We start from the raw sequence: 14,658 nt of genomic DNA, 5'->3' as shown, positions 1-14,658 counted from the left end.
TGCAGGTGTTGGAATGATGGGAGGGTTTGGGCACACACACAGACACGTACACGTGCTGATTCTAGTTTTTATAATAAATATTGCTGTATTTGCTATGAAATTGTTCCATTTATAGTTTTGGTATCTGATACAGAAGCCAAGCAAGTAACCATGAATCACATAGCAGCATGATTATAATTCATGCATTGCATTGGGGCACACCACTCCACAGGAACACTTTGTCAATAAGCCATCCTCCAGAGGCAGTCTATTGATGAAAAACTACAGCTGAACTTATAGTCAGGCTTGGTTTAATAATTTCCTGGTCTGTTTGTTGCACTGAGTTCTTTCTTCTGCCCCAGATGCAGCGAAGCCCTTCAGTGTGGTAGTCTTCCATTGCCGGCACATGTTCCACAAAGAGTGCTTGCCTGTCCCTAGCATGGTGAGTGGCAGCTCGGCAACTATTCTCTAAAGAGCTATTGATGGGATCAGAGGATGTGCTCAGAATCACAACCTGTCATCCTGATGGCTCTGTTGGTTTTTTAAAATCATAATACAGAGTCAGGCCTGTGTATACATGGGTTCTGCATTCATGGATTCAACTAACCGCAGATCAGAAATATTTGGCGGCGCGGGGGGGATTGCACCCATGCCGAAGGTGTGCAGATTCGTCATTATTCCTTGAACACCACATTGGAATAACTATTTATATAGCATTTACATGTGCCTGTTCCATTTTACATGAGGGGCTTGAGCATGTGTGTAGGATTTGGTGTCTGAATGGGATTCTAGAACCAAACTCTCAGATACCAGGGGACAACTGTAGTTTATATCATAATAAATTATCTATTTTTCAAATGTATAGGAGGTTGCAGTAAACATTATAAAAGCATACCTAATTAATACATTCAGCTAAAATCTATGACTGCTGAGTTATAGAGCTGTGCAGTAAAAAACCAAGTATCTCCTAGGACTTTTCTTAGCCCAAGTTGTATGCTGTGATACCATTATCCTTTATCACATCATGTCCCCCAGGCCACCTTATACCCCACATTCTGCTGTGGGATAACAGGGTGAATCCTATGTAAACCAGAAATAATCTCCAGAGAAAGAAGTGATATTTCATCTCTTCCTGTCTATCTCCTACTAATGCTACTATAATATTTTTTGAACATGAAAGTCTAGAGAAGATTTTTTAATCTGCTTTTTAATTATATTTTTAGAACTCTCCTGCACAATACTGCAACATCTGCAGCGCAAAGAACCGTGGACCAGGAAGTGCAATTTTGGAGATGAAAAAATAGCACAGCTCTGCTTGTCAGTCTCTTCTCGCTGCTCTTTTTAATACTGTTCTTGAAACAAGTGTGTGTTAGCACCAGTGCTGATAAGATTTATTTATGTGTATAACAGTTTCTATATCCATGCCTGTCTTCTAGAGATTTTTCTTTGTAGTTGATAAAGAAGTTGGGTTCATAGTTATTATTTCGTCATTTGTTTGGCTCATTATTTAACAATGAAAACGTAAGTCTCAGAGGTAGAAATGAATGTTTTAGAACGTAGTAACACTGTTCACCCATAAAGTGGACTGCTGAGAATTGCCCCAGCTATCAGAGAACATTGCCAACTGTGATTATCCAGCAAACTCCTACCCACAACTTGGACCTTGTTTCCACATGCTTTGCTGGCAATAGTTACTGCATTCTAGGGTTGGCTTTCTTTATGTGTCATCAACTGTAGTTATTGTCCTAATAAGCATTTAATGAAACATTGTGCAAACTGTCATTCATTCATTCATTGACATCTGGGAATATCATCAGCAGGCTAATGTCCTGCAGCTTTATGTTAACTAATCACATGTTCTGTGTGTTCTTAGAACCATTAGAGTGTCTGGCTCTTTCAGTCACTCGGCATTTGTTGACTGAATAAATGTTACATGTTTTTCATTGTGAAAGACTCATTTTTACTAGGTTGAACTGCAATCGAGAAGTCAAGCACCTTGGTAAAGAATAGAAGAGAGGTTCAGCATCTTATTTGAGGGATTGTGGTTAGTTTTTTCTAGTAGGGAGGAAAGGAGTGACCCTGTCAAACCAGGGAGGGAGTCTCAGGAGAAATAGGATCGGTCTAATACCAGAGGATGGGCATAATTATGACATTCCTTTTTCAAAGCCTTCCATGGAGCCTCCTCAAAGAACAAAGAATATAATGGAGAGAATTCAAACTTGTCATTGTGTGTTATAGTTATTTTCTTGTTATATGGATACATCTGCTTTCATCACTTTGGTGGGAAGATGGATACTGATGGATACTGATCACCTGCAGACATCCAAACTTCACCTGGCCATTATCATGAGCGATATCTTGCCCACTTCTCATGGCATCTCCAGGAGGAAGACATGGTATCTCCAGGTTACAGGAGAAAACCAGAACACAGATGTTGCCAAGGTTGCAGCAGACTGCCTGACCAGGCCTCCCTGTCCCTTCAAGAAATCCTAGGCCAGGTTCAGAGAACACAGCACAACTCTTCATTGCTGGACTTAAAATCCCCTAGTAGACAGCAAATTTATTTGTTAGTCATAAATATTTAGAACTGTTAAGTTTGTCGTTTTTGAATATTCCTCTCAGCCTTCTTAGTATTATACCGTATTTCAAATCTAGCATTCTTTCTGCTACACTGTGAGTTTCTAGTGTTTGTTTTTACCAGAGAAACCCATCCTTTACAAAACAAAAAACTTATAAGCCTAATTTATTGTTTTCAAATTACTTATTTAATGTAAAGATTTAGCATGTTAAATTTTTATTAATCCCTTATTTATGATTTCAGCAGGCTCATTCCAGCAAAGTTCTGTAACAAAACCATCAACAGGATTTGTTAATTTCAATAAATCATTTTGCTTCTGGGGAAAATTGTACTAATTAGTAACTCCATTTGAACATGAAACTGTAGGTACAAAAAAGGAGATATTTACTAAACATTGTTCATTTTGAATAACTGATTTAAGAGGAAAATAATAAAGTATGTTTACTCCCCAATAAATAATAAAATATGTTCATTCAGAAATAATTGAAACATCAGAAAATTCCAAAACAAAATAGGTTTTATTGTTAATTGCACTAACTCCTCCTCCTTGGAATCACTTTCCATATGAAAAAGAAATCATGCCCTATGGTTATACTAAAGGACATCCGAACCTTATTTTTAATCATTTAAATACAGCAAAATAATCAGAGTGCCAGTCAATTAACTTTTTTTCATGCATGAGTAGCCCAATTTAAAATGGATCTAATGCAAAAGCGAACCTTGATGAGAAATGCTGTTGCAGGGTGTGCATTTTGGATCTTCTCCTTAAAGAAAGCTGTTCTGAGTGTGAAACTGCCAATTTCAAAGTTATTTTGTGATATCTTCATTTTGCTTTTGTTTTTAACCAGAATTCTCAGTTAATTGATGTTCATCCTTGAAATTCTCGGTAAATTTTTAGTTAATTTGGTCATTTTTAAGAGTGTTAAGCAGAATATTTTGATATAAAGACAAATATTGATTGAATATGTGCCAGGCACTGTTAAAAGCACTTTGCAGGGGCTGGGGTTGTGGCTCAGTGGTAGAGTGCTCGCCTAGCACGTGCAGGGCGCTGGGTTTGATCCTCAGCACCACATAAAAATAAATAAGTCCGACTACACCTAAAAAATATATATATATAAAAAAGCACTATGCATACGTCATTTTGTTTAAGTCATCCTGAGACCCTCTGAGGTAAGTGTTCTATCACTGTTGTTTTACCTGTTAGAAAACTAAGCACAGAAAGGTGAAACAGCTTGTTCAGATTGAATAGCTGGTTGCAGCTGGGATCCAGGCAGCTTGCCCTTGTGGTGCCTGACCTTAACCAGCCACTGCATAGTTGACCCCCAGTTTGTTTGTTTGTATTTTTTTTTTGTTGTTTTTTAAGTACTCATTTGACCTGTTTTGATCATTGTATAGAAAATAAAACTTACCATACTATAAAGAGTGACTGATTATAAAGTGTCCAATGGCTTACAGAAGCATTGATGGGGCTAAAGAAACAAACTAGGAAAGATTTCATAAAGATTCAACCAAGCCACCTCGCAGAACTGGACTTTCCAGAGTCCAGTGCCTCATCTCTATTGCAGAGTTGCACCCAGCAGGGTAAGTCTTCCTTGTGAAGTAAACACTGTAAATAAAAATATACTCACTTCTCAGTTTCTTCTGAAGCTCTATCTCAGTAACATTAAAGGATATTATGTATATAGCTAGGTGTGGGGAGACTTTTTTTTTTTTTTTTTTTTTGTACTGGGATTGAACTCCTGGATACTCGACCATTGAGCCATATCCCCAGCCCTGTTTTGTATTTTATTTAGAGACAGGGTCTCACTGAGTTGCTTAGCTGGCTTTGAACTCACAGTCCTCCTGTCTCAGCCTCCCGAGCTGCTGGGATTACTGGCGTGTGCCACTTTGTGAGACACATTTCTGTATTGGTCTGTTCTAGTTTCTATGATCAACACACTATTAAAATTCCCAGGAATTTTGATACTAAACTGTAACTTTCACTTCTGATTCCTGAACTGTTAAGCAAAATGCCAAGTTATCAAATCTGGATTAAAGTCCTTTCTCTTTTCTCATGCATTGTAAGTCAGGGAGTGAGTAGGAGTGATGTAATATTAGGAAGAGTAACAGGAAAGAAAAGGAACCTGCAGGAGCAGGTCTCCCAGAATTAGCCATCACTCAGGCTCTCCCTTCATGTTCACCCAGATGGAAGTTGTGAAATTAAAATATAGTCACTGCATTGAGGTAGTAAACCATGAAGGTTACTGCCACTTCCATGGAATGGATCTTGTTCATCTCTATCTGTAGCCCATGGTAGAATGACTCAAAAGACTTGGAATTTTTGTTGAATGAAGGGAAGCTTAGTATTTACCTGATGGATGGATATTGATGTATGTAAATAGGTGTATATACTTTTATATATAACATTGTATAACATGAATGATGTAACATCATTGTGGCCCTCCTGGTAGATGTTCTCATCTGCAGTCATTTCTATCTCCCTGTTCTATTCCTCCCTTTTGAATCTCACTGCCCATAACAAAAAGGTCTTACATGCTTTCATTTGTAATGGTACAATTTATTCGCATGCTCAACTCATCTAGAACCACCCCATCTGTCAGTGAATGATCCTTTCAAGATCCCAAGTATTGGATTGGGGCTGTAGCTCGGTGGTAGAGCATTTGCCTAGCATATGTGAGGCACTAGGTTCTATCCTCAGCACCATAAAAAATAAAATAAAGGTATTATTTTCCTATCTTAAAATAAGTTAAAAAAATAAAGATTCTAGATATTTTGCTATTCTTAGTGCTTAAAATCTCTATTAATCTATTTCTCCTGTGTCTTCAATTCTGTTCTCCCAGCTCCTCTTCAATTTAAAGCCCACCTAGGCTTCACAGTGCAAGGTAAGGTTTTTACATCTCCAAGTCTTCTTCCCCAGTATATTCTGCCTGACTAAAGAAGTTCACACTCCAACCTCCCAGTACTATAGAACAATAAAGCTATTTATGTGATGGGTATTCTCTCTAAATAGTTTGTCCCCTCAAATTGTTTCTCAAAAAAAAAAAAAAAAGCCTCAGAATTCCCAGAGGTATGATACGGAAAGGGCATCATTGAACTTCCCTTAGCAGACTGAGAAGGCTTTACTCTCCCTCTGGGTGCAGGGTTCTTTCCTTGGGAATAGGTGTTGGGAATGTCATGGCAGGAAGAGAGAGGTGAAGTAGCTCCTGATTGTTTGGGTAGCAATTATGTTTGTCTTTGCTGATACCTGATAGACAGGTGTGTCTGCTATCCTTGGTTTCTGCTCCATGTTGTGGCTGTCTCAAAGTGAACCTCTTTATTCACTGCCAAAACCCCAGACATATTGGTCAGGGCCTTAGCTCAAGACAGTAAAGGAACCAGAATAGACCAGTTCCCTGCAGGTCAGTATATCCAAATGAATTAGTAAGCTAAAGTCATTTTTTCCCCCAAAAAATCTAAATTTGTACCCAGTTATTCCAACTGCTGTCTTGTCTTCCCTTTTGCTTTGATGTTGACATGTCTACGATATATTTTCAAGGTCACATCTGTGTTTGCTTGACTAGAGTAATCATGATTTGTGGTGTAAGCCAGAGCATTTTGAAAGGTAAAGGGGTATTTTAATCAGCTTTTTAGCTGCTGGGACAAAAAGAACAATTTTAGAAGAGGAAAAGTTTATTTTGAGGCTCACGGTTTCAGAGGTCTCAGTCCCTAGACCACTGATTCCATTACTCTAGGCCCAAGGTAAGGCAGGACATCATGGTGGAAGGGCATGAAGGAGGAAAGCAGCTCAGAACATGGCAACCAGGAAGCAAAAAGATTTCCCTCATCAGGGACAAAATATTTATACAAAGGCACACCCCTCAATGACCCACCTCCTCCAATCACTTTGCCTGCCTATAGTTACCACCTAGTTAATCCCTATCAGGTGATTAATGTATTGATTAGGTTATAACCCCAATAACCCAAACATTTCAGCTCCAAACTTTATTGCATTTTCTCACACATGAGCTTTTGAGGGATACCTCATCTAAACCATAATAGGGAGCACTATGAAAGATTACTCCAAGCGAACAGGTGAAACCAGGATTGTCCCAACCCAAGAAGTATGTCACCCCCTCTGACTTGTAGCACACTATTGGTGTAACAGAATGAGGAAAACAATGTTTCTTCAAACTAAAACCTACTTGTTTCTTCCTTATGAAGACTGGTAGGACACACAGAGATGGAAGCTGAAGGAGGAGAACCAAAACCTTTTCAGATCCCAAACTGCTAAGCAGAAGAGATGTACTGAGGCTTCAGATAAGCAAAATTCACCCAGAGAGGAATTGAGAAGTGAGGGTTTTAGGGAAAGAGTCAACCAACCAACCTGGGTGATCAAAGGACTTTTTAAGAAAAGATAGATTAATATTGCAGGGAAATGGATGGCACTAGAGCAGATTATGCTTAGTGAAGCTAGCCAATCCCTAAAAACAAAATACCAAATGTCTTCGTTGATATAATGAGAGGAACTAAGAACAGAGCAGGGAGGAAGAGCAGGAAGAAAAGATTAACATTAAACAGAGACATGAGGTGGGAGGGAAAGGGAGAGAAAAGGGAAATTGCATGGTAATGGAGGGAGACCCTCATTGTTTCACAAAATTACATGTAAGAGGTTGTGAGGGGAATGGGAAAATAAACAAGGAGAGAAATGAATTACAGTAGATGGGGTAGAGAGAGAAGATGGGAGGGGAGGGGAGGGGAGGGGGGATAATAGAGGATAGGAAAGGTAGCAGAATACAACAGTTACTAATAGGGCATTATGTAAAAATGTGGATGTGTAACCGATGTGATTCTGCAATCTGTATTTGGGGTAAAATTGGGAGTTCATAACCAACTTGAATCTAATGTATGAAATATGATATGTCAAGAGCTTTGTAATGTTTTGAACAACCAATAAAAAAATATATTCAAGTTCTTACTGCATTGATGCTAAATCCTTACGTCCCCTCAAATATTTAACAAAATCTGATATAAAAATAGTGTCAATATGCAAGTAGTTTTTAGAGGAAACTGAGGAGGTGTGTTCCACTCCTAGACTCTAAAGAGCAGAAAGGAGTGAACAGCGGCAGCAAGAGGCAGGAGCTGGAGTTGAGTAGAAACAGGTGCTCAGATCTACAGTGTCAGCAAGAATATAAAAATCTTGAAATTTTCAGAAATGTTGAGAGACCAGTCTTCCTGAAGCACAAGGATAAGAACAAAAGCTTTGAGCCAACTGTATAGGAATATCAAAGGACTGCAGCTATATCCAATTACATATTCAGATATATATTGACAAAATTTGATGAGGAGGTGTAAATTTAACCTTAAATTTTAAAAATAATTTTAGTTCAAAAACTACATACATTTTGTCACCAGGATTTTAATCTAATTGTGTGGTTTATAGACACATCTATACATCCCGATTTCTTCATGGTTGGTTCACATCAAGTCATATGCACAAATGGGAAGATTTATAGATGATGTGAATATAGATAAAAGAAATTCACAAATAATAGAATCAAGAGTGAAATTACTTTATAATGTTTAACAATACAACAGAGGTGAAATGTAAAAATTTGCAAGTATATTGAAAACATTGCTTGCACAAGAATGGAATGGGGATACCGGATTAGTAAAAAGGAAAGGCCATAGGTAAGAAAATGGTCATCTTGCTCTGAAATTACACTGAAGTATTATCTCTGCTCTATCATTTTCTAAGCAACACTTTCAGTAAGTTACTTAACATTTCTAGGCATCCTTTGCCTTAAATGTAAGATGGAGTGATAACAGTAGCTTGCATGGGAATGCTTTAGCTAGTACTAGCACAGGAAGAATAATAAGTAGCAAATGCTTAATGAATATCTGCCTGAAATGGTCCCCACGGCCCCCAAATCTACCCCAGTATTGAGTATGGCAGAATAATTAATGTATCACTCCCAATGTTAGGTAATAAAACATGCTGGAACCAGGTCATAATGGAGTGGCCTGCTTGGTAAGGAATCAAAGTCCCACCTGTCAGTCATCTTACAAGTGACCCTCCAGTCCCAGTAAAACCTTCAGGGCCTGCATTCTCAGCCATGACTTTACTGCAATTTCATGAAAGACTGAGGTGGAATTATCAGTTTAAGTCACTCCTAGATATCTGATCCTCAGAAACAGATAATGCTTATTGTTTTAAGTTATTAAGTTCTGGGGTAATAATTTGTTAGCATTAGGAAACTAATACAAGTGCTTAGTAATTATTACTCTCGCTGCTCTTACTTGACCATAAATATGGACCATAGTGTCTGCTTAGAAAATATAATGCCACATTTTAATAGACTATTTTGCCTATTTGTAAAATGTAATGCTGGGCGTGGTGGCATATGCCTGTAATCTCAGCCACTCAGGAGGCTGAGGCAGGAGAATTTTAAGTTTAAACCCAGCCTCAGCAATTTAGCAAGATCCTAAGCAATTTAGTGAGATCCTGTCACAAAATAAAAAAAAAAAAAGACTGGGAATGTGGCAGTGGTTAAGCACCCCTGGGTCCAATCCCCGATAACAACAACAACAAAAAAAAAAATGTTCTCCATTCTGCAAGTGAAACCATGTATGTCTATGTAGGTTAGGGCATTTTTAAAACTAATTTTGACACAATAGGAATAACTAGGAAAAGGATAGAATTTGAAACCATTTCCTGTAAGAAACAGGTGAATGAATTAGTACAATATTTCATTCATGAAAACCGAGGGGCATACTGAATTTGCAAAGCTTAAAACTATGTTGTATACAATGGGGAAAGGGAAGATAGGTTTCACATTGCTTCAGAAGTCCAATGAGATTCATTGGTGAAAATTAAAGCAAGGAAGATGTAAGTTCAACATAAGAAAACTTTCTAATATCTAGAAATGTCCACCTAGAGATAAGTGTGCCCCTATAGGTCTGAGCTCCATAAAGAGAGGGCTGTTTTGAACCAAGGTTGATAAACATCTGTCAGGCTGCTGCAGACTGACCTCTGAGCAGCCCAAAGAGTAGCTGGTCTCTAAGGCCCCTACCCACTGGAAACATGTCTAAATCCCTCTGAAAATAGCAAATTTAATCAGAAACAGCAAAATTAATCAGTTACTCTCATACTGTTATTTTTGTACTCAGATCCTCTACCCATCTGTTGTGTGTCTGGATACCCACATCTTTGGCCAGCTTATTAACTCATTGTTACTACAAGGTCCTTTTTTCCATCTTCCTCAGTAAGACCCACTTGTCTCTCCTCTCTGATCACTTTGCAACTTCCTTTTCTTTTTAGTTAATGTATACTAATATTATATAATGTATATATTAATGTATGTTAAGTAATGTACATATTAATGTATAGTCTTCAGTTTATAATAATTGCTAGTTCTTAACCAAGTTGCCACATAACTCTTTTTTTTTCTAAAGGAAAAATGAATTATTTTTCTAAAACAAAAAGTGAATATGTTCCTACAGGTGTTATGGATGAATTGTGTTCCCCAAAAAACTTGTATGTTGAAGTCCTAACTCCAGTACTTCAAAGTGTGACTGCATCTAGATAAGGGGCTTTCAGTACAGTACAATAAGGTCTTATAGGTGGGCCCTACTCTAATAGGTACCTTTACAAGAATAGAAAAGTTGTATGCAGACATGCATTAACACAGAGGAAAGAACTATGAGGACTAAGGAAGAAAGCAGCCATCTGAAAACCAAACATCGAGGTCTCTGAAGAAATCTGTCTTTATCTTGACTTTGGACTTAGCCTCCAAAATTCCTAGAATACACATTTACATTTTTAAGCCACCCAGTTTGTAGGTTATTATGGTAGGCCTAGCAAACTAATACAGCACAGTCATTTCTTATTCTTTCAATAGACTGTTTAAGTAATAGGAACAGACCCACTTTCTGCCCAATGGACCAGGAGCCACCTGAGCCCATTCACACATTGGATATATTTCCAAAATGCTGTCTTTATCCACTTTCCAGGTACTACCTCTATTTTTTTTTTGATTCTGTGGTATCTAGGCTTCCTCACTAAAATGTAATTTAAAACATAGCCATTACTGTCATTTCATTTAAACAACATTAAAGGGTTAAGAATATAGATTTCTAACTCCAAAAATCTGGAAGGACTCTTAGAACTTAGTAAAATATATAGACGATGGCACCCTAAAATAAATTTTATATATATATATATATATATATATATATATATATATATATATATATATATATATATATTTGTAGTTTTAGTTAAAAATAAATAAATAAAATAAAGCTATTTTATGAGTGCTGGTGATCAAACCCAGTGCTTCACCCATACTAGGAAATCTCTACCACTGAGCCACAAACCCAGCCCTGAAGTTCATTTTAACATAGGTTTTTAAACTTTCTTTTTGCTTTCAGTTGTTAAAATGGTTTATGCTAAGATTCAGTTTGCAAATATATACTATACGAAAAAAAAAAAGCAAACATTCATTCAATTACATGTTTGTAATAGTCAGGACATAATTACAGTACAATAAGTTCTTACAGGTGGGCCCTACTCTAATAGTTACAAGTGACAACACCAAAATTCAAACTAAGCTTGAATTAGAATTGCAATGAAGAGGGATGCTATAGTTTGAATATAGATAGTGTCTCCCTTAGGTCCATGAGTTAAAGGTTTGGTCCCCATAGGTAGATGATGACATCTTTACAAGATGAGGCTTTAGGTCATTAGGGGCATACCCATGAACAGAATTAAGGCCCAGTCTCTCTAATGCTCTGGTTTGAGATGTGAACAATTTTCTCCAATACATGCTTCCCACCATTGTCATCCAGGACCCTCACCAAAGGCCAAAAACAGTGCAATTACCCAATCTTGGACTCAGTTCTCTAGAACCATAAGCCAAAATAAGTCTCTTTATAAGCAGCCCATGCTGAGCAGTATTTTATTATAGTGACACAAAGCTGCTTAACATAATGGAGTAGTGCCTGAGCATTCTCTGGGACTCTGGTGAAGCCAGGACTCCATCTCTCTGAGAATATATGACCCTCGCCCACCCTGAGGAGAGGATTGACTTCTTGGAAGGCTTGTCACCCACTATGCCCAATACAAAGAAATAAACCGATGAGCCTAAGGAACCAATGGTAGTCAGGAGGAGTTTTACCACAAGGATGAACAATTCATCAATATCTGAGCTTTAAGCTGTGTTCTCACATACTGCTTCTCAGTGGTGAATAGTTTAAGCTAAAAAGCAAGGGCTGGTGTCCTCCATGAGTAGGGACAGAGTCTGGGCTTGAATGGTGACAGAAGTGATGACAAGTAGGAAAAGGGACTATTCCCTCTGTCTTCTAGCTAATTCTTTTTTTTTTTTTTAATTTTTTATTGTGGGTTGTTCAAAACATTACAAATTTCTTGACATATCATATTCCACACTTTGATTCAAGTGGGTTATGAACTCCCACCTTCACCCCATACACAGATTGCAGAATCACATCAGTTACACATCCATTGATTTACAAATTGCCATACTAGTGTCTGTTGTGCTCCGCTGCCTTTCCCATCCTCCACCCTCCCCCCTCCCCTCCCCTCCTCTCTCTCTACCTCCTCCACTGTACAACCCTGAGGGTCTCCTTCCATTACCGTGCAATTTCCCTTCTCTCTCCCTTTCCCTCCCACCTCTCATCCCTGTTAAATGTTAATCTTCTTCTCCTGCTCTTTGTCCCTACTCTGTTCTTAGTTACTCTCCTTATATCAAAGAAGACATTTGGCATTTGTTTTTTAGGGATTGGCTAGCTTCACTTAGCATAATCTGCTCTAATGCCATCCATTTCCCTGTAAATTCTATGATTTTGTCATTTTTTAATGCAGAGTAATACTCCATTGTGTATAAATGCCACATTTTTTTTATCCATTCGTCTATTGAAGGGCATCTAGGTTGGTTCCACAGTCTTGCTATTGTGAACTGTGCTGCTATGAACATCGATGTAGCAGTGTCCCTGTAGCATGCTATTTTTAGGTCTTTAGGGAATAGACCAAGAAGGGGAATAGCTGGGTCAAATGGTGGCTCCATTCCCAGCTTTCCAAGAAATCTCCATACTGCTTTCCAAATTGGCTGCACCAATCTGCAGTCCCACCAGCAATGTACAAGTGTACCCTTTTCCCCACATCCTCGCCAGCACTTGTTGTTGTTTGACTTCCTAATGGCTGACAATCTTACTGGAGTGAGATGGTATCTTAGGGTGGTTTTGATTTGCATTTCTCTGACAGCTAGAGATGGTGAGTATTTTTTCATGTACTTGTTGATTGACTATATGTCCTCCTCTGAGAAGTGTCTGTTCAGGTCCTTGGCCCATTTGTTGATTGGGTTGTTTGTTCTCTTATTGTCTAATTTTTTGAGTTCTTTGTATACTCTGGATATTAGGGCTCTATCTGAAGTGTGAGGAGTAAAGATTTGTTCCCAGGGTGTAGGCTCCCTATTTACCTCTCTTATTGTTTCTTTTGCTGAGAAAAAACTTTTTAGTTTGAGTAAGTCCCATTTGTTGATTCTAGTTATTAACTTTTGTGCTATGGGTGTCCTATTGAGGAATTTGGAGCCCGACCCCACCGACTGTAGATCGTAGCCAACTTTTTCTTCTATCAGACAGCACGTCTCTGATTTGATATCAAGCTCCTTGATCCATTTTGAATTCACTTTTGTGCATGGCGAGAGAAAGGGATTCAGTTTCATTTTGTTGCATATGGATTTCCAGTTTTCCCAGCACCATTTGTTGAAGATGCTATCCTTCCTCCATTGCATGCTTTTAGCCCCTTTATCAAATATAAGATAGTTGTAGTTTTGTGGATTGGTTTCTGTGATAGGCAGAACTAACATCATCAAAATGGCGATATTACCAAAAGTTCTCTATAGGTTTAATGCAATGCCAATCAAAATCCCAACGGCATTTCTTGTAGAAATAGAGAAAGCAATCATGAAATTCATATGGAAAAATAAAAGACCCAGAATAGCAAAAACAATGCTAAGCAGGAAGTGTGAATCAGGCGGTATAGCGATACCAGACTTCAAACTATACTACAGAGCAATAGTAACAAAAACAGCATGGTACTGGTACCAAAACAGGCGGGTGGACCAATGGTACAGAATAGAGGACACAGAAACCAATCTTCTAGCTAATTCTAATGCATCCTCCAGCTTAAACACTGCTTCCCACGTTGCCCTCTTTGCCTTTCCAGATAAGGCTAGTCACTCCATTAAGAGCATCCATTACCACCTGGACTTTGCCAAAGACTTTTGAACCCCTGGAATAATTTATTAGTTTCAACCCCACTCTATTGTTATTTCCCATAGATCATTAATTCTGTCTATTCCCAGTGCCCAGGGAATATATATAAAAGACATTCGAGTATGTGTTCGCTGACTAGTGGGATAATGGTGGAGCTAACTTCATCAGTGCCAGTTTATGCAAATCCAAATCTAGAAACTGAAGGCAAGACAGAGAGGAATGTTACCCTCTGCAGAAGCCTAATCCTGGGCCAATTGTCATTTCTCCCCTTCTCTGTTCAAGGGCCAAGCATAATGAATGCCATTTCCATTGTGGGATGTTAAATGATGAGGGAAGGAAAAGAGGAGGAGGAGGAGATAATATTGGTCTTAGAGTGAGGAGGTCAAGGAGTTTCATATGTACCATGAAAAGAAGAATATTTTATGACTCTTTGATGATAGACCAGTTATGTTAAGGAGCTCATTTTTTTTTCTTAAGAAGGTCATTTTCAGGCTTTCCTAGGTTCACAATATAGCAGCATTTTTCTGTCACTTTTCTGAACTCACCTAGCACCTTGCATGTTTCAGTGGCACAGCATGTCACAATTATCATAGTATCAATCTGCTCCAGTGGCCTTTTAACAAAGGATGTGTGTGTGTGTGTGTGTGTATGACCATCCCTTAGGGCACATCTAAATGGTCTGTCACATTTTCAAGACCTGATAAATGTTTTACTGATATACTGTGAAGGGCAAGAGCAACCCTAGAGACCATGGTACCACAGTGAGCTGGGTGTATTCTGCCTGCTTTTGATGACTTTTTTATTCAAGGCAGTACCTTCATGGCAGAGTT

The 14,658-nt window shown here is 38.3% G+C and overlaps 1 protein-coding gene across 2 annotated transcripts in view; it reads left to right on the top strand.

Moving 5' to 3' along the window:
- The window catches only part of Vps41 (VPS41 subunit of HOPS complex), a 159,178-nt gene extending 157,256 nt beyond the window's left edge, over positions 1 to 1,922 (top strand). For both annotated transcript variants that reach the window (XM_027939644.2, XM_071614102.1), the window contains 2 exons: positions 342 to 421; positions 1,203 to 1,922. In XM_027939644.2, coding sequence (XP_027795445.1) covers positions 342 to 421; positions 1,203 to 1,283 — 161 coding nt within the window. In that variant the 3' untranslated portion in view covers positions 1,284 to 1,922. The remainder of the gene's footprint in view (positions 1 to 341; positions 422 to 1,202) is intronic.
- Positions 1,923 to 14,658: the final 12,736 nt, after the last annotated feature.

Source organism: Marmota flaviventris, chromosome 1 (genome assembly GCF_047511675.1).
Source record: "Marmota flaviventris isolate mMarFla1 chromosome 1, mMarFla1.hap1, whole genome shotgun sequence".
Classification (NCBI taxonomy): domain Eukaryota; kingdom Metazoa; phylum Chordata; class Mammalia; order Rodentia; family Sciuridae; genus Marmota; species Marmota flaviventris.
Note: the sequence above shows the minus strand (reverse complement) of the source record. Positions and strands in the feature narration are given on the sequence as shown.